At 41.1% G+C, this 26,756-nt stretch overlaps 1 protein-coding gene across 2 annotated transcripts in view; it reads left to right on the forward strand.

Moving 5' to 3' along the window:
• Positions 1–26,756, forward strand: part of KALRN (kalirin RhoGEF kinase) — a 512,316-nt gene that overhangs the window by 170,009 nt on the left and 315,551 nt on the right. For both annotated transcript variants that reach the window (XM_027679018.1, XM_027679019.1), the window contains exon 4: positions 4,718–4,832. In XM_027679018.1, coding sequence (XP_027534819.1) covers positions 4,718–4,832 — 115 coding nt within the window. The remainder of the gene's footprint in view (positions 1–4,717; positions 4,833–26,756) is intronic.

Here is a 26,756-nt window from a genome sequence, read left to right on the forward strand (position 1 = left end):
AGCAGACATCTGAACAGGGGCCAGAGACACTGTGTGCTGCTCCCATTTCCGTTCCCTGTGTGCTGCAGGACGTTAGACAAGGTACTGGGGAGCCTTGTCTGTGTGGATGTTTCTCTGAGTCTCTGGTTAATCCTTGTGAATTTATGCTTATAAAAAGAGTGAAGAAGGAAGTAGAGGGTTTGAAACCCTTAAATATGGATCACTACAAGCAGGTAAGGTACTGTGGTGGAACGGCTGATAGAAGTGGAGAGATGGAGCTTGAAAACAGAGCTTGATAAGATCATTATCTGCTTTATACAAGGAGTCTGCATTAACGGAAACTGATAATTTCCTGTCCTAAACAGGACTGGCCATAGTTGGAATTCCAGCTTTTCATGTTAATGGGGATGAACGTGCTTCAGGATTTGAGATTGGTAAGGCCAGTACAGAGAGTCATAGCAGCAGCACTCTGGGTTAGACAACATCTTGGCTTAACTGTGGGTGCCTGGGGCCACCACAGGCAGAGACATTTGGGCCTACTGCTAAGAGGGTTAAGATATCAGTTCAGGCAGCTGCTAGGATAAGGATCTTGTTGCTGGAGTCTCTTTCCCCTTGGATTCATGCTTGACTAGATGAGTGGTCATCAGAAGGCCACTGACTGTGCAGCCTGCTTCCATCCAGGTCTTCTGAGGTTTCTTCAATATTTTCTTTTAATAAGGTGTGCATCACAACTCCTTGTGCCATCATTGCAATATCACCTGTATGATTTGTGGAGGAAAAATTATGTAATTCTGTTTCTGGGAATAAGTGCTGACTTTAGCAATGAGTTCATACAGGCCAGAAGAAAGGGAGATGGGAAGAATCGGCAAGGAAACCACTGACTGACAAGGCCATCAACAAAGCATTTTTGTAGAAGAAATGCAAGACATATATGGCTAAATATTTGTTCTCAGTGTACTCTGTGCCCTGAAGAACATGTGTTTTTCTAACTCTTTTTTTCCAGAGCACTAATAACCAGACCATCTGTTTGCCTCTCTAAATCAGAGCAAAGCCCATGAAAACTCACCTTGAAAACCAATAAGAAATTATCAGCTCTTTGTTTTAGCATTTAATAACTGTAATTAACAAACCTAATGATATGTTTGATTATTGCATCTCATGTCTGTGAGTCCAGGGGGAGGCAGGAGATGGGACATATTGATTAAAGCAATTGAAACTCTTTACTTCCTTCTACTTTTTATTTTCTTTTAAAACAATGTGCTGAGTAGCTCTTTGAAGACTGTTCATATACAATTGGTGTTGAGATCATGGCTGACTTGGGGCAAGATTAGCCTCCTCGAGTGGATTGCTGACAAGCACAGACGGTTTCAAGCACTGTGAAGTTCTAACATAGTGGGCCGAGTCAGAAAACCTCATTTCTACTGGTTCTTCAAGTGAACTTGCTGTGGGATCTGGGCTGAATTTCTTCCCCTCTCTCTGTACTTCACTATTCCTCTCAGTAAAAAGATAATAATAAAGAAAAGGAACAATATAAGCTCCCTATACAGCTGATGCCAAAGGATTTTCTCCTTTTTTAGTTTCTGTTGCTACCTGTCCAGAGACTCTGTTAGGGTAGATGGGTGTCCTAATATAGGCATGTTTGGTGTCTGAAGTTTGATGGTGGTAATATCATATTTAGACTGCCTAGAAAAGCTGACATTTTTGGTTATAAAGTGCAACAAGAAAGCTACGTATTATCAGTATTTAGAGGAGTAAACCACAGTTACTGAAATCTGTAAGCCTTATGGTGAATTAAACATACCATGGTTTGTTCTGGAAGAAATCTGATGTTTCTTCATACAGGCTCTTGATAAAATCATAAATTATGCAGGCATTCATAAAAAATAGGGATTTCTCAATAATTGGGATTGGCTTGAGTTGAACTGAATAATTTGGAAGCAACTGAAGGGTTCTAATATGTATGATGCACTTGTAATAATAATTTCACCCTATTGCTCAAAGCGTAGAGCAGTACTTTTATCACAAATGAGAAACATTTGTTTCTAAACCTCATATATCTTGATATTTGCCCCAAGTCTCCTTGTTTTTCTGTGCTGTAAGACTAGAATGAATCAACCCAGGCACTTATTTATCCTTCCATCATCCAGAAACCTCCAACTGGGTCATCATGTAACCTTCCTCCTCCAATGAGAATTAACCCATTTTCCCCAGTCTGTCCTGGTAACTTCTGACCCTGTGCCTGAGCCTTATTTATCCTGCTCCCCTGAGGACAGTTTAGATGAACTGTTGAGGGACAATTTTTATCCTGAAGCAAAGACATGACAGGAATGTTCTGGATCCTGTTTCCTTTTCTGTAGCTGAAATCCTTGTGTTACCATTAGTAAAATGGTCAAGAGTTTTCTCACTTTTTCAGCTTACCGGAATTTAGAAAATTTTTAAAAATTATTTATTTATTCTGCAGAGCTCACTTTGGTGGAACTGTAGGTGTCAAAGGGGTCCCAGAAACATGATTTTTGGTTTACCAGGTGAAGGTGGATGGGCAGCATCAGAGTGATTAGGGCTGATTGGGAAGCTCGTGGCCCTTTACAAGTGTTTCATATCCTGGGGGGGATTATAACTGTGGGTTTGGATGTCTCCTGATCTCATCTCTTAGTGCTTTTTCAAGTTGTACAAATATTTAAATAATTGGGAATGAAGAAAGAGAGGGAGTCTGACTGTGTAGAGGGTAGCATGATCTTCTGGGATGCAGTTCAAGTTAGGGTCTCTGCTTCAGTGAGTATCTGGAAGCTTTTGAAAGCCTTGGTTACATCTTGATATGATGGGAAATTTTTCAAAACCTTGAAAAGCTTCCTGTGTTGAAAAAATATTTCCCTCCAGCTTTAGTTACTGTACTGGTTTGCCATTCTATAGGCCTGGCTTGCTTTTCTGTTGGACACATCGTGCACGATATAATGGCTTTGGCATTGATGTGGTGTGTGAAATAACCTCAGCAAAGGGAGAATGTACTTAAAATGGGAAGCTTTTTTCGTAAAAAAGTCTGAAAATTTAAATGAGCTTATTTCCTTGTAGATTGAGTCCTTTTTACATTACACCCCCATTTTCATGCTGTGTGGCAGAGACAGGATCAGCCAAGGTGACACTGGATTCCAATGGACCTTCCTCACCTTCATGGTGTGAAGACAAAGGCAAACAACAGGCACAGAGATTTGGGGCAAGATTAGGCAGGACAGTTTTTTATTCCATGTGTACCCCTGTCTGCATGAGGGATCAAAATTAAGGATGACATCTCTTGCTTTCCTCTCCATTTTTGTCTCTGGACAAATCAGATGTGACCTGGTTCCAATGGAGAGTTGCACAGTGTAGCCATTCAGGTATGTTGCATCCATTGGAAACCATGGGAATGTGGACTGATGAACTGTAACATGGGGTACCAGTGGCATCTCTATCAGTATAGATGAAGTTTGTGTAACAGACTTTGTCTGGTACAGGCAGCAGCGCTGTAGAAGACTCCTTAGACAGGTCTTAGCAATTAAAAAAAAAATCTGTATTTTAAGAAAATGTATAAATAGTAACAAGAATGTTCCAGTAGCACAGACTTCAGGTGTCCTGAGTTCTGCATGGGGCAGTGCAGTATGGATCAGTGCTGGAGATGTGCATGTCCTTGTGTAGCCTTTTCTTCTTGTTGGCCAAGTAAATTAGCTCAGAGAAGCACGTGATTTTCCTTTCTCAGAAGTGATATTTCTGGTAAAGGGATTACACTTTTAGTGCAAACTCATCTGCATTTTTATAGCTTGTTTGTGAGGTCCTTGCAGTTCTATGGTAGCTTTTTGACCTGTAGTTTTGCTGTGGCTTTTTCCTAGATAATAGTGCAAACATCTATCTAACAACACACAATTCCTGGAAAAATTCCTGAGATAATATGTGAAGAAAGAACTAAACATTGAATAAGGCATTAGACTTCAGTTTCAAGCTTCTTAAACTTTAGTCACAGGAGAGAATAAAATAAGGTGCTGGAGAATACATTGTATTCACGCCTGTACTTGTGACTGTATAGTTCAGAGTAGAGTCATTCCTTTATGGCTAAGCATTTAGACAATTGCTGTAAAAGACTGAGTGCCAAACACTAGCAGTTTAAAGGGAGTGGATTTTAAGACAGGAAAGCTACAGAAAAAAAAAAAAACACTAGAAGATTATTTTGATTGCCAACAACTTTCTAAATAGAAAGCATAAGAGGCATGAACTTGTACTCAAAATTTCAATTTTAATGAATTCTCTGATAGATTAGAATGTTGTACTGCATAAACTTTACTGGGATACATCCCTTCAACCTGGCAGGACATTGTAAACTATCTTGCTATGAACTGTGCAACACACTGAGCAACAGTGAAAAATGCTTTCACTTTCCTGATGTTGACCAGTCTAAAACTATCCCCACAGTAGGATTTCATTAGCTTTGCCTGCTTGGATTGGCAGATATATTAGATTTGATGGGATTAGGTGAAAGAAGAAACGCTAGTAGCAATTCTCCTAGTGTGGGCTTTTTTTTTTAAATATATATCTTCCCCTTTGGAGCTCCAGCAAATGCAAGCCTGTCTTCCTCAATTAGGCAAGCCTAAAAGCTACAAAGAGTGCATGGACTCTTGAATGTGCTGTAATTTATGTTTATCAATTCAGTGCACATAGTTTTTTTGACATGTGCTTCCTGCCTGATTTTCTAACAATCCTTTATTTTCCACAGGTGGCCGTGATAAACGAGGTGGTCCTGTCTTGACCTTCCCAGCCCGCAGCAATCATGACAGAATAAGGCAGGAAGACCTTCGGAAACTTGTGACTTATTTGGCCAGCGTGCCAAGGTAAAGCTAGAAAGAAAACACTTCAAAGCTTAGGGTGGATGGGTGGGTGGGGAACTTGTTCTTGGCAGTTGCTGATTTCCAAGTATGAACATTTAGTACCTTGAGTTCTTGGGGTGGAGGGACAAAAGCGTTCCCTTCCTCCTCCTGTGTACACCCCGGTGGTTTTTATCGCACACGTGGCAATGCAGGAGCCCCACAGCGGAGGCAGTGTGAGCAAACCCGGGCTCCTGGCTCGTCACAGCAGCGAGGAGCATCTCTCGCTCCCTGTGTTTCTGTGCAACTGTTCTAGAGAATTGCAAAGGAGGAGAGTGCTCAGAGGCCTGCAGTTAAATATAGCAAGCTGGAGAGAGCCTGCTGTCTTGTTGTTGCTTTTTAATACCTTGTGGGAGGTTCAGGAGAGCTGGGGAAGGGGACTGTAGTTGCTTGGGAGGAGAATGCGCCTGTACAAGGAGGCAGATTTTCCTGCTCCTGCACTTCTCGGAGATTTCTCCAGGCTGGGGAAGGAACATAGGGGGACTTAAGGGGAAGCTTTCAAAGAAAGCCATTTCAAATTGTTCTGAATGTAAACCAGCACCTTTCTCCACATTAATCCCTGTGGCTCTCCTCCAACAAGCAAGTCCCCATCCTTTTCCCAGGGATACTGGTGGAAAGGTGTGTTGCCAGAGCATGTTTATCTTTGCAGGCTTTGGGAGACCGTTTATAGGGCTCAGTGCCTGGGCAGGTATTTCTGATCCAGCCTCAGGGGGTATGAGGCTATGTATGCCCTCATCCAGCTTCCTTTTCCTGGTTTTAAGCTTGCCAAATATCCTTGCCCAGTAACTACTGCACTGGCTATTGAGATGAATGTTATCCCCAGGCAGGTAAGGGGCTGAGAAGGGACACTCAGGGTTGCAATAACACACCCTGTGCCACCCAGGAGCAACTTCTCTTTTAAAGCCACTGTTAAACAGTGCTCGTGTTTTTGCAAAGAGTGTGAAGTTAGGACATGAAAGGCAAAGGAGTTGGCTGCATCTGGAAGTCAAGAGGTAAGGGTCTCACATCACACATGCAATGTGCAGAGAACAAAGGTCGTGTTTGGTATGGAAGAGGGGTAAGGGCACTCCGGAGACTCATCACTCGGCTGCAGAGAGTGAGTGGCAAAAGCAGCTGTGTGTGCCAGATCTGCCAGTGCTTGTTCCCTGGATGTCATAAGTCCTCTGGTGATGAACTTTTTGCTGTGTTGAACTTTCGGTCATCAAGGTTTTGTTAGTAAGTCGAATCTCTGAATCTGTTTGCTTTTCTCCCCACCACTCCCCTTTTGTCCTCTAGCCAGCTCTATTTTCAACCATATTGTGAGAGAGATGCTGTGGGGCTGGGAGAGCAGTAGGTCACCCCCTAGGAGTGCATGTCCCAGGGCTTGACAATCCCCCTCCAGCTGCTGCAGTAATGAAAGTGCTCCCTTATATCTTATCATTTTTTGCATAGTTGCAAGTATGAAGATATGACATTGCTTGGGGTTGCAAGCAATTGCAGAGCAAAAATGACCTTCTAATGTGTCAACCTTTTTTATTAATTGCTTTTCCCTCATGGAGGTGGCAGCAATAGCAAGATACATCCCTTCTGCTCCCCACTCACACAACTAAATTGATTAGCTCAGTCTTCGATGCTGCTTTTAGTTGCCTCGCTCTGGATCAGTGCAGCAGTGATTTTTCTCTGCTGATGCAGATACTGGGGTCAGAGGTGCATGCTGAAGGAGCCAATACAAGACCTAGCTGCCTGTTTTTCTAGAAACACTAAAAAAGCTTTACCCTCACCGGTCCCCACTGTAAAGCCTTGTCCTACCCTGATGTGTGAAGCCTTTGGAGGATTAGAGAACATTTCTTCCTCTGTGATACAACCACCCATTCGGAAAATATGCCAGCAGAGAGGGACACATGAAACACTTCCACAAGCTTCCAAAGGATCCTTGCAGATTGGACCTCTGGAGACATTAGCTAGAGTACTGTTTCCTTCTTGGGGTATTGCACATTGAGGGGTGTGGAGCAGAAAGTAGCAAGAGTGATCAGTGGGTCTTGGAAGAGTAGCCTGTCAGGGAAGGATTGAAAGGGTAGAGTTTATTCAGCCTAGAGGGTGAGTGGGGTCTGTGGAAGCACATTGTGACACTGCAGAAGGAAAGGATTCACAGGGCTAAGACAAACAGAAGTGTTACACTGAAGTAAGTGAAGCTTAGGCTTGTTATAAGGAAGAGATTTCTAGTAGATTCATAAGTTATCTAACTTCTTCTTAAATCCTTCTATTACTCTATAGACAAACCTTTGGCATGGGTATAAATGTTACGAAGAGGGTATGATAGATCATGAGGTGATGTCTCTTGGTTCCTTCTAGTCCTGTTTTGTCTGGTGCCACAGATGTGAACTTGCTGCTCTAGGAGGGAAATGTGGCCACAAACTTCATGGGTCTGGCACGTGGGATTATGTAACCTGTATGGTGTAAGGAAACCCTGAAAACTCATTTTCCCCAGACATTTTGTTCACTTCAACAAGGGCAATCAGCAGAGCTTTCAAACTTATTTACTTTTTGGAAACAAATATATGGACAGAGCAGTTGCAATTCCTATGACTGGCTCTCAGTTCATGATTATTCCAAGATAGTGACTAACTGCATCAACCATCTACCAAAATGAATAATTTCATTAGCGGACTCTCTGAACAGGATGTCAGGAGAAACTGCTCTGATGTTGAGTGCTAAAAGCAGAAGAGTTTTCTGTGCTAGCTGAAAAACTGGACATTCTTTTTTAGTAAAAAGAGACTGTAATTCATCATATTGACACCAAGATAATAATTCTTTCTTTATTCCTGCTGCATTGGTTTCTGAGTGAGACAGATTGCTATCCAGGTTGATACAATCTGTCACTTAACCCTTGGTTTATATCTTAATGGAGGGGGCAGAGGTGGCGCAGCGCTGGGAGCTTTGAGCAGGTATGAGATTGGTGATGAAATGTGATGATAGATTAGGGTAAGTGAAACCAGGGTCTTGCGAGCACTTTTGAAAGTTTCTGATTCAGCTTTCTGCAGTTCCTTTTTCAAAACCAGAATAATAATGTGGGTTTTCTGAAAGCGGCTGTGTGTGCTTGAGGTAGAGCAGAATAGTGAGGGCTTTCATGCAGCTGGAGTCATGGTCAGGCAGGTGCCTGCAGGCAGCGGGGTTCCCTGTGTGGTTGAGGATTACTGCGTGGGGGTGAAGACCTAGGAATGCAGTTTTTTCCTTTCCCAAAATGGTAACCTTTCAGTCCATAATGCCTGGGGTGACTTAGGGCTCCTGGAAGGTTCAAAAGCCTGTTCCTGCAGTCTTGGGTGCCAGGAGAAGGTGGTGAGTGGGTATGTGACGGTGTGAACTAATGCAGTCCTGGTTCGGTGCCCTACGTTGGCTCTTTCAGGCAAATCACGAGGTCCTTCTCTCCAAACAGTTCCACTGTAATTAGTTACTAAGGAACTAAGACTCTATTCATTAGATGTAAAGGTAATTGCCACGGATGCCAAGTTTCTACCACTCTGCCATTTTCTGCTTGGTTTACATTTGCACTGATGCTTTCTGGATAGGCAAAGCTCTGTTTCTTGTGAACCAGGATAGCTCCTATTTATATGCAAATTTAAATGGATGCGATGTTTAGAAATTTGGAGGGCGTGACTGAATGTAGGATAACATGGTGTTTATGATCAGGGAGATGAGGGGGAATCTTCTGGCCTTGCTGATTTTATATTTTAACACCAGTGCAGTGCCATCTATTCCAGTAGACTGAGCTTTGATTTATATGTGTGGAAATGAAACTAGCACCAGGCCAATCTCCTCTGCGAGCCCTTTGGAATTAAGAATTAAGTTATGCGTAGGCTATAGGAGGATAAAAAGGAGACAGAATATTATTAGCCTGAGTTATCTCCTTGCACGGAGAAGCAATACGATGAAGGAAATGTTCTCTGTCAGCTACAGTGAATCTTCCGGCTGAACACATCCATCTGTTCTGGAGCCAAGATAAGCAATCTTCTGTGCTCTCTGCAGAGGGGGAAACCCGAGATGCCTTGGAGGCCTGTGTTTTTAAAGACATCTACTTTTTATTTGTCCTCTGTTCAAAAACCTGCTCAAATATTTCTCTGTTCTGGGGGACATCCAGGGCTCATAACAGCAGCAAAGTGTTTCCAAGAGCCAGCCCTGTGTGTTTGAACAGTTCCTCAGAGCTGCCTGAGTTTGATGGAAGGTGCTAGGATCAGTAAAACAACTGAAGTGCCTCTAATAATTAGTTCAGTGACTGGGGCTTTGTAAAATTAGAAGAACAATACAGGGGATGGTAAAATGTAGCAATACTCACCCACTCTTGGATTTATTTTAAGCTCTTCTCTGGCGACCTGTGGTACTGTGTATATTAGCTCCTCTGGCCAGGAGTAGTGTGAAACTCATTTTGTTGATTGATAGGAATTAAACCCTAGAGCTCTGCTTTCTGTTATGTGATCCTAGCACAAAAGGAGCTTTTGAGGACTTTTTTTTTTCCAGAGGCTATTGTAGATCTGCAAAAATAACCATCTATTTAAAAAATAACGCCAGGGAATTCATACTAATTTTAGTAACTAAATATCTGGTGCCATCGATAATTATTCCACTGTGCCCTTGTATCAAAATACCACAGTAAAAAAATTAAGTGAAACTGATGAGCCTAATGGAGGTTTAGTATTTTCTTCAGATATAATTTGATGTAACAGATAATTGTAAGGTATTTTGGAGCAAGAGACTCACTAGGAATATATAACTGACATGAGTGCTGGGGATTTTGAGAGCCTTCTGCCCCCAATAGCTAGTTAAAATCCAGCCTCTACTGTGTGTGGTACTGGTAAGTGGTGTTATTATCACCATCCGTTAGGGAGTGGGGGACTTCTGTTAAAATAATGGTGGTCTTGGCTTGTCCTATTAAAGGGCTTCTGACTACACTGCTCTGTTTTGCTTCCTGTGTCACCTTACTGAGCGCCTCAGGACCAAGTTACATGTTCACTGCTTGTTGGAGATCAGGTCTTCAGAAGAGGATCTCTGATTTCCTTCCAGATGTGGTAACAACCTGTTGAGGCATTATATTCCTAGATAAGTGAACATTGGCTATAATTGATGTTGACATTCTGCAGTGTCTACAGCTGCAAGCTTGGCAACTTTTTACCAGAAACTGCTAGAAAATGTGGACTTCCTGGAGGTGCAGAGGCAGTGATAAGAGCTATCAGAGCCTGGGGAGCAGGAGTTATGAGAAAAGATTGAAGGTGTTGGGGATGCTTGTGTTAGAGAGGGAAAGTAAAAGTGTCTATGCAAGACTGAGCTAAAATAAACAATTTGGCCTCAGCCTACGTTGCAAATGGGACAAAAATAAAGGCATTAAAATCAGTAGATTGAAGAATTGAAGCAGGTTTCTTAGCATGCCCATCTTAGAGACCCTGTTAGAAGGCATATCAGGAGGGACCCAGATCTTGTCACTCCTGTCCTGCAAAAGAAGGATGAAAACAGTCTTTCCAGCTCTTGTGACACTGTTTTGTATAAAGATGTGGGGTTTTTTCAAACAGGTACACAATTTTAATTTCCTATGTTTATTTTTAATCCCTGGAATTATTTTTTTTAATCAACCCAAACCTTAGGTAAGTGGTGGGAGTTTCAGTATTGGTTTCCAAATTACTTCCTGCTTTCATTGCCTGTTGCTGTTTTTTTGGGATAGTTTAAGGTCTGATCTTGCACAGCTCTGGACCTAAAGCAGATGTCCTCTTTTTCTCTGTCCTCTGTGGGAGCTGGGAGTGCCCTGAGTGGTTCCAGCTTGGTTAGCTGCTGAGCCCTGCTCTGCCTTCCAGCTTGACAACAGTGCAAGTGTTTTCAGTCTGGTTTTGTGATGGGCAACATAAATAACATGATACAGAGATTTGCAGTTAATGTACTGTGACTTGCACAGCTCATGTAGCCTTTTTCTTCTGAAGACTAATAAAGGGCAGGGTAAACTGGGCTCTGAACCTCACTTCTATTAGCCATCATCAATACGGGTCTAACAGAAGCATATCTCTATTTTGAAATAGAAGCAAGTGAGAGTAACTCAACGTTAATATTGAAACAACCTCATGAAGATTTGATTGCCTTATTTCAGAACATTAGTTTGGGAACTCAAATACATAAATAAAATAAAGGTTGATGTTGTTTCAAGACTGAAATTGTTATTTGAAGTAAATTACTCAAAGGACATAGAAATTACTTTGCAAATCCTTTTGCAAGTTGTCTATCTTGTATACAAAATTTTTTGCACCATTTTGGAAGACCCAAAAATCTGAATTCAATGTGTTTCTTCACACCAAATTATACAATATTTCTATGTTCTTAAGCATAGGTTGTTCCATTTCATTATATTTTAATTGGATTCCAATAAATAATTGAAATTGCTGATTGCCACATGCAGAGAAACTGGGATTTCAACTTGTCATTGTGTTTTTAAGCATTCTATTCAACACTCAACATCTGCTTAATTTTAGACTATAAATCTGCAGTTGAAAACAGTTAATATGAAGGAATCCCTCATTTATTATGTCTGAATTATTTCCAAGGCAATTGTTCTATTTTGCAGTGTAGGGGAGGGAGTTCAGTTTTCTCTTACTGCCAACCATGCAGACTCATGCTGAGACTTCAAAGTCATATTGGGTTCTTTATGATTCATCTGCCATCTCCAACAAAAATTCAGTGGGTTAAGGATTTGAAGATTTAGGATTGTGGAGGTAGCCCTACAGGCCAAGTTTAACATACAAAGAAAATGCACAGGTCTGGAAGAGAAGTTCCTTTTCCTGGCACTGGGCTGTTTTCCAGCCCCATGAGAGCTCAGTCACGCCTCCTTCAGTGGAGCCAGGGAAAAGGGCTTGAGGAGGCACACATCCAATGAAACAAAGGTCACTGTTTTACTTTGTGCTCTTCCCAGGCAGCAAAGCAAGTGTCTCTACCCAGTTCAGGTCCAATGCCTTTTGGTTTTACTGGTCTGGCCTTTTTGCTTCAGCCCCACCTTCTCAGCTGTGGGGTGTTTCTCCTCACCACAGGCAGTGCATTCAGGCTGCAAGTTCAGAGCAGCCAGAGGGATGGCAGTGAGTGGAGTCCTTCTCTGCAGCCCCCCATGTCCTCTGCACAGAAAGCAGCCAACAGGCAGCTGCTGCCCAGCTGTAGCTCTGCAGCACCTTCACACCTGGCTTCTTTCTTACTGTGAGAGGAGAGAGTGGATGGCTCTTAAAACCCTCTGAGAAAAGTCAGAGATGCCTGTGGCAGTGTTCTCCCATGGCTGGGGGGTACGGGGCTGACCTGGAAATAGGTACCTCCTGTATGGGTGGTGATTTGGTGCAGCAGCATCAGCTGAGCCTTCTTGAGGGTTGATGGGCTGTGCCTAGGAGTCTGTTTCAAGGGTCTGAGCTTTACCAAGGCCCTGAGTAAACCTCAGCTGTCTTCTCAGGGGAGCCTCAGGTGCTGCTCAGCTCCTCTGCATGAGCTGGGGGTGCTGATCTCTGGCTCTCTCACACAGGATGGTTGCCTGCCCTGTGCAACTGCTCCCTGTGTTGCTGTATTTTTGTTAGCGATGTTGTAGGTAGTGCCTGACTGCACAGGGGGTTTGTGCTGAGAAGGATTCTGCTTGGATTTCTCCGAATCTGGAGCAAACAGTAGAACAATCCCCCTCATCATGTATGCTGCCACTGTGAGGATACAGGAGCCACCATGACTGAGTGACACCCAGTGGCACTGGCAGGGTCTGGAGCCTGATCCCATCCCCTGAGCTGTCTCACGTAGAGCTGTGCTGCACACTCTGCTTTTTGAGCTCTGTCCAGGCCCTCAGACTGGGGATTAGATCAGCATTGTTCCTTGTCCTAAATGGCTTTTGCATGTTGGTTGTACTGGAATTTTCTGCCTGGAAGAAGGAGCTGAGGTGATGGAGAAAAGGCAGAAACTTGTAAACTAGGATATATTCTGTACCCACTCGCTGGTGAGGGAGCTGGCGGGCACCACAGCCTGCTATAAATTTTATGCAGAGCATCATTTTCTCCATCCTCTTTCTCAGTGGCTCTCTGACAAGTGGTCTGTGAGTCTCTGCAGCACACCTCACCATTCAGCCCTCCCTGGCCTTTGTCGTGCTAGTGCTGATGTAAAGCTGTTGCTTGTTCCTCGTGGGCCTTTTAACCATCAGACCTGTGGCTCCACAGTACTCCGAGAGGTCCAGGCAGCAGTGACTGGGAGAATTCCTTGGAGAAGGCAGGTTTGTGTTAACGTGAGGAGTAATTCAGAAAAGCTAAAATTAGCAGACAGAAATGTTTTGTGGGAGCACTGTGCTGGCAGCAGAGCTGGCACCAGCGGTGTGTGGTTCCTCCTGAAGCTGTCAGCAGCTGTCAGTGGAATGTGCAGCGGCTCAGCCAATCCTAACTTTTCTTTTAGGTGATCTCTTTCCTACAGTTTTTGCAGAGACTGTTCCACTATGGATGCTTGTGTTCCTCATCAGTAACTCCAGTATGTGTTATATCCTCTTTACTCTCAGAAATTATTACAATTTGGAAGTTGCTTATGCCATCCTCTTCATGGATGTCATTAGAAGCAGGAAAACAACTGCTGTGCGTTGCAGTCTTCTTTGTAATGGGAATATTGTCAAGTGTATCTTAATGTCAGTGGAAAACTCTTCTAAACTCCCATGGAGAATGGATGAGACCTTTACTGTGTGCCAATATGGAACAAGTAATAGGAGACACAGAAGTGGAGTTGTCTCAGCCCAGACTGCCTGATCCTTATCCTTACTGGATCCGTGGAGGTATTGTGGATGCTGCTCCAAAGTCTGGATTCCCCAGTGCACAGCTTGGGTAGGACTGATGATGCATTTTCATTAATATATTTTTAACTGTGTCTCCAAATTAATGATTAAAAGCTTGTGTCATCATGCTGTCTGTCAGTCACTGTTAAACCAAATCTGTCAGAGAAGACTCTCAAGAATATTAAATTCCTACAAATTTAATGAGAATAGACAGCTGCATCAAGGAGAGAGACCTAATTAGTGTCCACAGAGAGGGAAAAGTGGTCTGAACTCAGCCCTTTTCAGAGACTGGAAGTGTGGAGGCATCTCCAGAGCATGTAAGAGGCACATTGATTCTCTAATGGTTAATAACAAATGTGCAAACCACCACCAAGGGTTCGGCAGTTCCCATGCTCATAAAAGCACGTGCTAGTTTATGGTATTAGAAAATTGGATCATACTGAAATAGAACAATGACCAATTCATGGTAACATGTGGGATTGAGCGGGCCGATGCTCTTATAACGTGGAAAGTATGGGTTGGGACTGGCAAACTTTGTCTCAGAGGTTGGGATGCTCAATTCCCTGCTGTTTGCAAAGGGAATTGGTATCCAAGTTTGGTAGACAGTTGTAAATCTCATCAATGGTTTCTTCTCATTTTCCACAAGGTGCTCCTAACCAAGTCTGTGGTATTTTATGTCTTCCTTGTGGATCCTGGCGCTGCTTCAGAGCTCCCTGTGGATCCTGCGCAGCTGCTTGCAGCAAAATGTGATTGTAACTATGTGGTGTGAGACTGTTGGGCTACTTAGATTAAGAGAAAAAAGAAAGAGATACTTTAACACAAAGTAAAATCAGAAAAATAAGAAAAATAATTCTAGACTCTTTCCTTTCCCCCCAAGAAAAGGGAGAAAAGTGTAACACAGACGTGCTTTTGGCTTGGCAAACATTGTCTGGTCTGCAACGTGTGCCACAGTGTACTTTTCTACTATTAACAAGGGAACATTGGTTTCCCTGCCTGTGTACCCAGGGCTTCACTTTTATGTCTGACTTTAAAGAGAAACCTTAGTCTCTGGAGAATTTCCCAGCAATACAGTATTTTAGAAAGCTCCTTCGTGGTACTTCACCAACAAGCCAAAGCACCAGAACAGTTCTCTCTTGTCCTACGACTGCTTTCAGGGAGATACCTTCCACCTCTTGCACATACCTGTGCTACAGCACAAAGGAGAAACTAGGAACCTGCTGTAGGCTTGATGCTGCATTTACAAGGGATATCTTTGCTGAGTGCTCCTTCTGGATTAAAGTCATTGGATAGAGATTGTAGCAGAGGACTGGTTTTGTAGAATAACTGCATCTCTCTCTGAAAACTGTAGCAGCAGCAGCAGCAATTCATCTCCAGCCAGATTCAGGCTACTGTCATAAGCCTTTCCCGTGCCTTTCCCCCATTTCACACATGAATACAAAAAATTGACAATCTCTAATATTTATGCAGTGTTATTAGCAAACTTGCAACTAGAAGGATGACTTAAGTTTGATGGATTATTTATTTGAGCATCTGGCAAGCCAGATGCTTCTGCTATTGATGTTGTCATTGAGGATAGAATAAATGTTACTTTTTTGAAGTTTAGTGTGAAAGAATTACTTATTAAAAACCTTTGCTTGGTAAAACTCAACCCTTCTTCCTCCACCAGTCCTAAACCGAGGTCCAGCATCCAAGCAGCTATAAAATGTTCCCATTTAAGGAATAGAATAATATGGATACCAACACAGCATTGATATGGAGATGGGTGGGATCCTTAGCAGGAACTTTATGGTATTTTAAAATACACATTGTACCCATACAGGGGCTGTGATACTTTAGAACTCCAGGGAGTGTTTTCAAATTTTCTCTGCAGGTTACCATTCTGCAAGGCATGGTTCATGGCTCTGGTGTTCTTGAGGCATGATCTGCAAAACAGTTTCAGGTCGAGACTGAATGCTGTGTTCTGAAGTGCTGTTGCATGGTATTGAGTTGCTCCGTGGGCAAACATCATGTCCCACTGGGAATAAAAGGGGTTTTTTCCCCTTAGAGAACTCCAAGTGGGCTTCCTGTACATGTTTCATCAACTGTGCATGTACACTTTGTATGTCATTTGGAAAAGTCATGCTGTCAGTCATGGTGGATGGAGACTGATATTCGTTAAATTATATTGCTACAAACTATAAGTCTAAAATAGTTTCCCATCATTCTTCTTTATTTGCATGTTAATTTAATGCTAGTGAAAAATTAGCTGCAAGAAAGGTAGGCTTCTGATACTGATTACTGTTCTTTCTTGGCTAAGTACCAACAACATCCCTGGCTATGATGATTAGTTAGGTCTCTTCTATCTCAGTCTTCTGTGATTCAGCAGCTGACTGCCCTAGAGGCCAAAGTCCTCTGCTAATGCAGCAATGCAGATTTTTTTCCTTTTATTGCTTTTCTGTTGTGTGTCAGTCCTAACTGGAGACTAAAATTGCATTTCCTTTTCAGTAGAATTAGCAGCTCTTCTTAGCCCACCAACTAAAGACTATGTTTATTAGCAGCTCTCCTCATGTCTTTTGTGATCTTTGTAGATGATAATCGCATGGAGCCTGAGGTTTAATTTAGGTCACCCATTTAGGTCACATTTGCACTAAGGTAGGTGCCATCCTAGAACATAAGAGAAGACACACAGTCAGTTTCCTGCATTTTAGTTCAAGACTCAACACTGAGTTTTCTTCTCCCTTGGTTTAACTGTATAACCTGAATTTACCAGTCCATACTCCCTAAGGTTGATATTTTACATCTTGAAGATATAAAATCCCAAGTGGTTTGGTTATAGGTATGGTGTATGAGGCAGAAATACACATCCCTTTAATGGCATGCACTGACTAGACCTCTAATTTCTGGGAGACAGGGCCTTAAAGCTGCCTTTCCCAGTGCTGAATTGGGAGCACTGTGTAAAAAATTGGCTGTGTACTGTGTCACTGCCTGACCTGAGAAAATGTGCTTGAAAAACCCGTCTCCATGACAAATGTACCATTTTGCCATGCAGTGATTTTTGGGAGTATAAGAAGAACGTAGGGAAGAACAATAGTTCCAAAACCCAACCTAAATAAAAAGCGGGTGCCTGATTAACTAATGGGTGATCTTGCACACAGGAAGAATGGCTGGAAAAGCTTGTTAATAAACTCTTAGTCTAAGAATTCATCAAATGGACAATATGTTCTTTTTCTTTAAGACCTCTTTTTTCCTCCATTCACAAGACAGAACTAAACTCTTAAAACACTGATTAATCACATCCAATTTTGTGGTTATGTCCCCTTATTTCTCCATTCTTCTGTTTCTACAACATTTGTAAGTTAGTTCAGAAACTGCATCTGGAGAAGCAAACATTTCTGGGATCACAGATTAGTTTAGATTTTGCTTCCCACTGGAGATTTGTGGTAGGAGCTGCAATTCCATTCCAAAATCTAATTAAAAAGCAGGTACATAGGAAAGTAGTGAACAGTCTTACCCATAGAAAGAATGTCTGGGAGCTTTGCTTTGTTAATGAACTGTTAGACTAGGAATCAAATACACAAGCAATATGTGCAGGTTTTTTAGGGTTTCATTCTTCTCTGTTCACAAGGCAAAACTCAACTGTTATATCATTCCCCACTTACCAGGCTTACTGGAAATCTCAGTTTCTCTTTAATTTCCAGAGCAGCCACCCCAATGATTTTGCAGTGTCGGATTGTTCATGGTAGGTGACAGGGAAATATGGTCAGCTAAAAAGGTTTCCTGGGATTTTCATTTTGGAATGAATTCTGTAGGACACTTCAGCTCTGTAGTTTTATGGACTGTTAAATTGTATCTGTGGTATAATAGCATCAGCAGCACTTATCTGATGACCTGTTGGGCACTACTAATTATATGAAAAAGGCATAAATTTTTGTTCGGTAAAAACCACTCAATACCTTTGAGAAAAAGGCCACTTGAGAATCCACCTGCTCTAACTTTGACACAAGGTTTAGAAACATTCATCTAAGCGAATAAGGTGCCAGTTGTCTTCATTATATATTTCGTTCATTCCCAGGGGCACTTGGAAAATTAAAGCAGACGTGTTTGATAAGGTACAGAAAGTGGAACAATATAAATCAAATTAATGTATTATATGCAGTACCAGTGCAAAGTTGTCTTGATCTCCATTTCTGGGCTTTTGAAATTGGTGACAAGTCAGTGTTTTCAGGAGCTGAAGTCCATCTTGCCAATATTGTGCTCACTTTGTCCTTTTAGGGGTTGACTTATAATTGTTTTTACAAATGAAAACATATTTTTTCCCTTTTTTTGTGGGAGTGTACAAATGCACAAAGAACTTTAACTATGTTCATGCTGCCTTGAAAAGATGCCAGAAGTCAGATGTGTAATTAGGGATTCTGTTAAAAGTCTAATTCCTGCACCTGTGAACATTTTTTTGGCAAATAGCTTGTTGAGTCCTTGCTTTTCTTTTTGTATTTCTCATTCTCGTGGCCAAGAAGTAAGTTCCTTTTCAAAGGAAATTGTCAGAGATCTTCTGGGGTGTAATTTGTTCTTTGTTGAAGTCCAATACAAAAAGGTGGTTTTCTCTGCCTTTGTTGTTAAGTGAAATACTCTAAAGCATAATATTAGACCCTGTTTTATTTAACACCTGATTACTCATGGCAAAGTTCTTCAAGATCCTTTTTAACGTTACGTGTTAAGATGATACAACAGGTTATGACAGCATTCTTGTAGTGTGGGTTTGTTCGTGCAGTGCTAAATATTTCCAATGCTGTGGCACTTTATGTTCTCCATCACATAAGTTCAAATATTGGTCAAGTTCAAACAAAGCTAATGATAAACTATTTTAGTTAGATGGGGCAGAGAGAAGAGCAAAGAAGCCTTTATCACCAGATGATGTAACAGGATTTTTTGTGTGGATTTTAAGGTAGTTGGAAACAAATTAATATATTAGGTAATTTTATGAGTGAGTCTCAACTGATTTATCAGACCATTAGTTCTTCCTACCTTTGATAGGTGCCTCTTGTGAAGATCACAGGATTCACCTGTTGCTTTTTCCAGGCTACAGCTGACTTCCAGAATCTGAAAGAACTGAAAAATATATATCTACTCTGCAAAAAGAATCAAGCAACAAATGAATCTCAAAATAACAGACTAGAAAGAATCTATCTAGGCAGCCATTACCAACCCTAGGACTTTTCCACAACTCCTCTACATCTTAAGACAGAGCAAAGATATTTATTCATTGTGTAAGTTGCCAGGGGCATAAGAAGGAAATCATCAAAGTGGAAACATGCATTCACCATATCTGCTCTTAGTCACAAATGAAAGGAGGATATCAATACTTTTTCAGGCTAACACATTAATTTACTACAATAAACTTGGAAATTGATGCAAGAAGTCAACCAAAGCAGTAAAAGGCCTGCCTGGCCTGCAGGCTTCTACTTACCGTGTCCTTTTCCTAATTTTTAAGTACTGTCATCCTCCTCCAGAAAACCAGTCAAGTGTGATCATAAGTCCATCCATATCCAGCAAGTGTAAACACGTGCTTCATGCACCATCTTCATTGCTTAATCAAGCTCCTTCTATTGTGAGGCCCAACCATACAAATGGGAACCAGATGGAAGATATTTTTATCAGACGGACCATAGGATTGAAGAAACACGGTCATTGAACATCGCTGTCCTTAAGAAACCCAGTATTAGGATGCGACTGCATCCATGCAGCATCCCCACAATGGGATAATTCAGGCAGCAACAACTGTCATAGACTCAATCTTACCTCTTTATTTTCAGACACTGATAACCTGTGTGAGTTTGCTTGATGGACATAAACACTCATTGATAATTATTTCAGAGGACCTTGTATCAAAGAAGATTGAAACAGTTATTTACATTTGGAATCGGTAATTACAAAAAATACAGGCATAGTCAGTTTTACTTAGAGTCATTAGTTTGTGGGTGATTTTAGCGTCACTCTCATAAGAGACCAGGGCAGCATTCTTATTATTTTCAAATTGTAGGAAAATGTCTGAGTGTATTGGAGCTGTTTTCTCTGCTGTTTGTAAAGCATGTCATAGCAACAGAGATTTTAATCTGTTTTCCTTAGTTTTATCTCATAAAGCACTTACAATTATGCATTAGGCTAGTGCTCCTGTGGGTTCTACATCAGATCCACAGTAATTGTGGTTTTGCAATCTTTTCCACTATAGGCTTCTAGTAGTAGTTTGATTATGCCGTGATCGCTTTTTTACTCCACACAATAAAAAAAGAGCAAAATCTTTGACTATATTTGTAGGCATAAATATTTGGCCAGGTACTTTCCTAGTCCTAATTGACAGCCTGAATTGTACACTGTGGTCATCAAAATGGGAAGAGATTGTTTGAATAATTCGTGGCTTTGACAAACATTGTGTCTGAAGGTTTGTGGTAAAATTAACAGAAATTAAATAGTTAAGAATTGTGGTATTTAGGCTGTCAGAATTGGGTTTTTAGTTAACACCCCAATAAGATGGAGAGTGCAAGTTCACTATTCTTCTCGTCTCATTGTTTCCTTCCACTGGCTGCAGACTCAGCAAGACAAATGTGCATTAGTTTATATTGTCAAGGCTATCTTTGCAAGCAGATGGGCTGGAAATCTAATTAAAAAACCCAAAAGCTTTGATTCTGGCAAAAAAATAGAAAAGTCTTTGGGACAACCCTAAATCCTCTGAGTTAAATGGATCTTCTATGTCAATGCCATTCTATTGTCCCACGTTATAAATAAAATATGAAGGGCTCTGCTTTCAGATAGACCCGTAAATGTGCTCATTTATGAGTTTAATAAAGCATGTATATTCAGTACAATTAGATAAGCATATGTATAGAGCAATAAACAACTCCTATATAAAATCAGCATACGTGTAAAAGAGGATATATCCCAGCATGGATAAATAAGCACATGCTTAGATTATTAAGTGATATCTCTTAATCTTTTGTGCATTAACCATGAAGTGACCAATGACTATTTGCAATTCTCCTTGTTATTATGTATCCTCCTCCCTGTGTCTGAAGATATGGCAAATATACCTTCAAAGGAAAAATGCACTAGTTTCAGTAAAGAAAAGTCAGGTAACATGCAGAGGTAGAGCTGAGCTGTTACACAGAAAACACAAAAAAGAAGTGAGTAGCCCAATTAGGCTCACCTGGCTCAATCTCATCCCTTGGACTGCAGTGCTCCAGCCATATGTGAAGCTATAATTGAAAAGAAAATAGTTACATATATTTGTGGTATCTCAGTATCAGGGAGTTACACTTAGTAGGCTTTTCTTAAACTGGGTGATGTGTCCAGTGTGGGGCTAGAGGTTTGCACAGCAACTGTGAAATGATGTCTGTTGTTTCTCATTGGTTGTTTTCTGGGGGATGTGGGGATATGACTGTGGTGGTTCAGCTTGCTACAGAAACCTGCTGTATTAGGCCCATTTCTGCACAGGATATTATATTGCATTAGTTTAACTGACAGGTAGGAAACCATCAGTCTGGTGGAGTAGATGTGGCCTATGATGTATGTTTGATGTGTCTTTTCCAGATCAAATGAGAGACTCAATATTAGGCCAAATATCCTCAGGTGCAGTGTTTCATGATTCTGCTCTCTCTGATTTTCATTACCACGGACTTGCTGATATCAACAATAAATTGTAGGAGTTTTCTGACTAGCAGATTCCTATCATTCCTATCCTGATGTATGTTAATTTGTCAATATAATTTTCAGGTCTGGCAGCAAGAAAAGCACCACCTGGGGTATGTAGTTCTTGAGATGAATAGAGTGATGTGTGTTCACATGTGGTACTTGTAGATGGGCTTGCCTGGAAGTTTTATTGTGCTTTTGATAGAGATACAATATAGCTAAGAGGGAAAAGGGAGCAGGCAGTTGAAACTAGATTATTTATCTGAACCTGCTTTAGCTGATAAAAAAGTTGCTCTGAGTTTTTCCAGTTAGAGGTGACTGATGGGTGGAGGTAGTTATGGAGAACTGGAATTACTTGCAATCATGGTGAAAGTTCAGGATCATAAGGGAAGCAACATTAAAACTGTGTTGCCATGACACCAGTGTGTGATTTCCCATTCGTCTGGGAAAGTGCCTTAGCATGATGGACTGTAAACCTGAGAAGACCACACACAGGCACCTAAGGACCTCAGTCTCCTACAAAGGTGAGAGTATCTGAGGCTGGAAAAATACCTGAAGTGATCTTGGGAAGACAGGCAGAGCATTAGCTCAGAGAGTCGGTTGAGGTTTGCACGGTTATTGCCAGGATTTGGTTCCATAGTTTGACTGTTGGATTTGTCTTTGGTTTCCAGAAGCTTTTTGGATCCAGCTTTCTCACTCTCAGGTCTTCTACTCCCTGTGAAATATGGATTTATTGACTTGTTTGTGCTCAGTCAGTGTCAGTGATTTTCATCTCTTGCACATTTATGTCTCCACAAATAATAAGGGATACCTCACATCCAGTAGCTTCATTGGCAAGGCTTAGCCCCTCTTGCTAGATGCAGAGAGCCTGGCCTTGCTAGGAGACAGATTCAGAATAAATGGGATGTAAGCTGGATGTTTTGTAGCTGGGTTGTCAATAGCCCATCAGTTTCCACTGTCTCTTGAGAACTCTGTAAAAAGGACTTTTTCCACTCTCAGTGGCCATCATGGTAGTTATTTGAAAGAATGAGTAAAGTCTGCTGTGTAAATGAATGCACAAAAATTGATTTTACAAGTGTATCTTATAACATAGATTGATTTGTAGCTTCAGAGCAAGCCCTTCTGAATGTAATACAACAGTCAGTCTTCACCCAGCCTGGCATGGCAGGAAGTATCTATCTGATAAGTGAACTATTTTAGGTAAATCATTGTGCCTACGAAGACCTGCTTTGTTTGTATAAGGGTGGAACTCAAAAAAAACCAGAAAAGAGTACCACTCATTTATTAGTCATGGTCAGCCCTCATTGTCCAACCCGGGGAAAAAGGAGGCATCAGCTTTTTAATTGTGCAATTCTAAAGAAAACTGAAATACTTTTGTGGTATCATAGCAAAATAGACCTGTAGATGGGACCACAGAGTGTTTCTGGGATGTAGCACTCAACCTTTCCTCCTAACAGATACACTTGAATCCAGTGTTTGCCCTTAAATAAAACACAGAGTGGGTGGACTCCAGCCAAAACTTGTAGGTCTCAAACAATAGTTATATCACTTCTGCTTAGGAGATAGAAAGTGCAAATCCCATGCTGAACTCTGCACTGCAAAAGGGCAGAAGCCAAGTTACTAAGTTGTGGAAGAACTTGCTGGTTTGAAGTGCAGATTTTTCAGTGAGGAAAAAATCCAAAAGCTTTAAAAAATTCTCACCAAAAAATACCTCTAAAATGCTATGGCAATCAAAATATTTTGATAAAATTCAAAGGTGTTTTCTCTCTTTTTTTTTTTTTTAGTAGACTGATCAAAAAAAGGCCCAAATTAAAAAAAAAAAAAAGACATTTCATCTGAAAAGGACTAAACAGAATATTTTGCTGCTATAAAAGCTTTTTTTCAGTTTTTAATTCAGTGGTAGTTGCATGAGAACCTGCAGTCAGTGTCTCATCTTTTCTCTCTAGTTCCTTATTTTAATTACAGCACTTCTGTAAATGGATGTGCATTGCTCTCCTGCACTGCCAGGAGCAGCATATGAGGACTGATGAGTGCTTACTGCAAGAAATGTGGCTACCATGTAGAAAAAGTGATTTTACCACCTTTGAAGAGGTTTTTTTTTTTTCCTGTCCTCATCTGTGAGCCCAGTTGAGCCCTGAATCACATGTGCTAGTCCCAGAGTGGTTATACCTGCTTGCATCAGCACGGAATTTGGCATGGTGTCTGCCTCTGGACATATATTGGATTTTACCAGGTGCTGCTGTCGACTGTCTAGACCGACATTAATCATTCTTTGCATGAGCCGAACATGTTTGCAGGCTTATTTATGCTATAAAAGTTCTTTCCCCTATGGGTTTCTCTGCCTCCAACAACGCATTTCAAGGAAATGTATGTATTTGCAATCTGGAGACTTTCCACTCTGGGGTAACTGTGTTTTACAATGCTGACTGGAATTCCTGGAGCTGTTCACCGTGCTCCATTCACTCCCTTGTTAAGTCACCGATGTTGAGAACTGATAAATTAGGATCCCGTGTCTAAGAGCCCCAAGCACTCATTGCCCAGATGAGAAAAGTATCCTTTTCCTTATGTGAAAATCTGGCAGTGTTGGCTGTAGACTAAACTTCATAGTGACTGCACGTGAAATGGGCTTCATGGTCTCCTTGCTTGGACTACGAAAAAAAAAGCTTAAAGTGCAGGCAAAAAGATACATTTATTTTTTGAATCTTACTAGTTTGGTTGTTCTAGACACAACCATATATATTTATTTCTCATCTGGAATCCAGTGGATTTGAATCTTCAAACTTACTTTTAATAGCCTCTGCTCATCCAAACCTTTTCAAGAATGGTGTGTTTATATTTCAACACAACCCTAATATTTATTTTTTCCAGCAAATGTCAAGAACGTGTAATTTTCATTTGGTAAAGCATTTTTGTTTTGTTTCTGCTAAATCATCTCAAATACAAGACTTTAATGCTCAAGAGAGAGTTGAATGGTACTTACTGTTCAAATATTTCTTTGTTGTAGTAACAAGTCTTTAAATGTAGCCCTGCTTCAACAAAAACAAAGCCCTGATTAATTTCATATTTATCTCAGCAGCTGTTTCAAGGAAGACCTGCCAGACATTGATCCAAATATAGTAGATGTGCAACAACAAAAGGGGAAGAGGGTAAATGGGTTTAGATGAAGGCATCATTTACCAGCAGAAACTTAACAGGAATGTGAAAAATTATAATATTCATCCTCCAGATTTGGCTTTAATAGCTGTGATCATGCATTTTTGGACACAGCTGCGTCTTATATCTTTGCTATTTGAATGAAGACAGGAAGCTTCTCAAATAGTGTTTCTTTTCTTAATTAAATAAGAGAGCTCTGGGTTCCAGTTCTGGTCTGTAACTATGTAGATCAGGATTTTTACCTGGGTGGAAGAGACTACAACACAAACCTGCTGAATTCCGATCTGCACCTCTTAAAATAACTCCCAGAAGCTCATGGGATCATGGTTACATGCTGGGAAAAGGTTTTCTTACACCTAGCTGGTGTCTGAGTTCTTCCTAGCTTACATCATTTTACAACAGAATTGCTTTGAGTTCAGAGTAATTTTTTTTAGAAGTAAAAATCAAATACCAAAATGAGTTCCTTGCTTGAGAATAGCAGGAGGGCCCATTCTGGCACCAGTTAGCTTCTGCCAAAGTATTTGGGTTTTTTCTGTCTTTTTGTTCCCTCCTGTTGACTTGGGGCCAGGGGCAAGGGTTGAATGCAGACATTGTGCAGCCCACACATCTGCATTCTTGTGCCATTTGCAGTCACACCGTATGTCCCCTAAGAGCAGTGGCTGGAAACCAGAGACAGAAGGTTTGTCTCTGCCTGGACCTCACTGGCTCCAAGTCTTTTTACAACATGTCACTGAAATTTCTCTAGATTGCTGCTTTATGTCCAGTTCCAGCCAGTGTGAAATGGGCTTTGGTTTCTTTCTTTCCTTCTCTTTTTAAAAAAGAGAAGTGAGAATGAGTGATTCCTTTTCTGTGCTGAAAGAGAAAAAACAAAGTTAGATCACAGCAAGGAAGAAATGGAGGCTGGGTGTCTGTTTCTTCTCTAACTGCAAAAAAAGCATTGTGAAACCAAGTTAGGAAATGTAAGAAGGAAAATTTAGGATGAAGACTGTCTACCTACAGTCTTTTAAGTAGCTGAAGTTCTCTGGGGGGAATTGTTATTCCAGAGTAATGGTGCTCTCGGGATGTGCATCACTAAGTTCCTCCACTGGTTTCTGATGAGTGGGCACGTAAGGGAGGTGTGAGGATTAGGAGTCACAGGTGCCCCAGGATCTTTGGGAAGACAATCTGCCTCATCACAGCCAACAGCCACAGTCAGTGGGGGATGTGGGTGATAGCTCAGACTGATGCCGTGACAGTGCAGGAACATATCAATTAACTGGGATAATTAGCCACATGGAGTTTTCTGAGAAGGATTAAATAGAGTAAACTATTTTAATAAATAACTGTGATTCAGGAGTGCTTGACAATCAGGTCTACTATAAAGGACTTTACCTGGTCCTCTAAATGTACTGGAAAGTATATTATGAGTAGAGATGACTATTTCTACTGACAAGGTGATATTCAGGCTCAATATGGTGATGTAAAACCAAAGTATGAAACCCTGTAAGTGAAGCTGATTATAAACTTCTTTGCGTAGTTTCATTTTCAAGCTGAGTAAATAAGCCACAGACAAAATGAATAAAAATTTGCAATTAATCAAAAATATTAACACATAAATTACAGAAGTGATCCTTGGTGTATTTTGATATGGAAACTAGGCAGTGGAGTTGGTTTGGTCTCAGTGTGAAATGAGGCCTTTGGGATAACTGTGCTCAGAGGCTTTCTCATACCTCTTCCTCTCCCTTTTCCACCCTCAGCTTGTGAATCATGTGGCTGACTATAGCCACATTTGTCAAAGGAATGGTGATCTCAAGAATAATTGGGTTCCTGTAGATTTTGCGCTTACAAATTGATGCTTGAAGAGCTACTTGTCATGCTGAGAGTGTCTCCTGACAAGGTTACACCGACCCGCCTTAAAAGAGATCTTGCTCTCCCCGTTAACAAATCATATTTTGAATGAGATGCTAGACATGTCAGATCTGTGCTTTTAATGGTCCAACAGGTGTGCTAAATGTGCTGCTTCATCATTAACTCATGACTGCAAAATGGGAATGGAGATATTATGTTATTTCAGCTAATCAAGTGCTGAAGCTTTGAAATGCCAGAAGCTTTGGCCAAACCATAAAGATGAAAAATACACATAATCAGTGATAGGTATTTGAAAGATTAATCAGAAAGCATGAAGTCCTCAAATTCATTTGGTACCCAGCAAACCAGTTCTTGCCAAAGAAAATACAATTTAGAATGTGCCTGAATTAAAGAGGAAATTTGAGAAAATAACCTTATGAAAGCACACTAGAAAAAAAAATAGAGGCATTTATTTT

This window comes from Neopelma chrysocephalum, unplaced genomic scaffold, assembly GCF_003984885.1.
Source record: "Neopelma chrysocephalum unplaced genomic scaffold, ASM398488v2 Primary Assembly neopelma1_44, whole genome shotgun sequence".
In the NCBI taxonomy this organism is placed as follows: domain Eukaryota; kingdom Metazoa; phylum Chordata; class Aves; order Passeriformes; family Pipridae; genus Neopelma; species Neopelma chrysocephalum.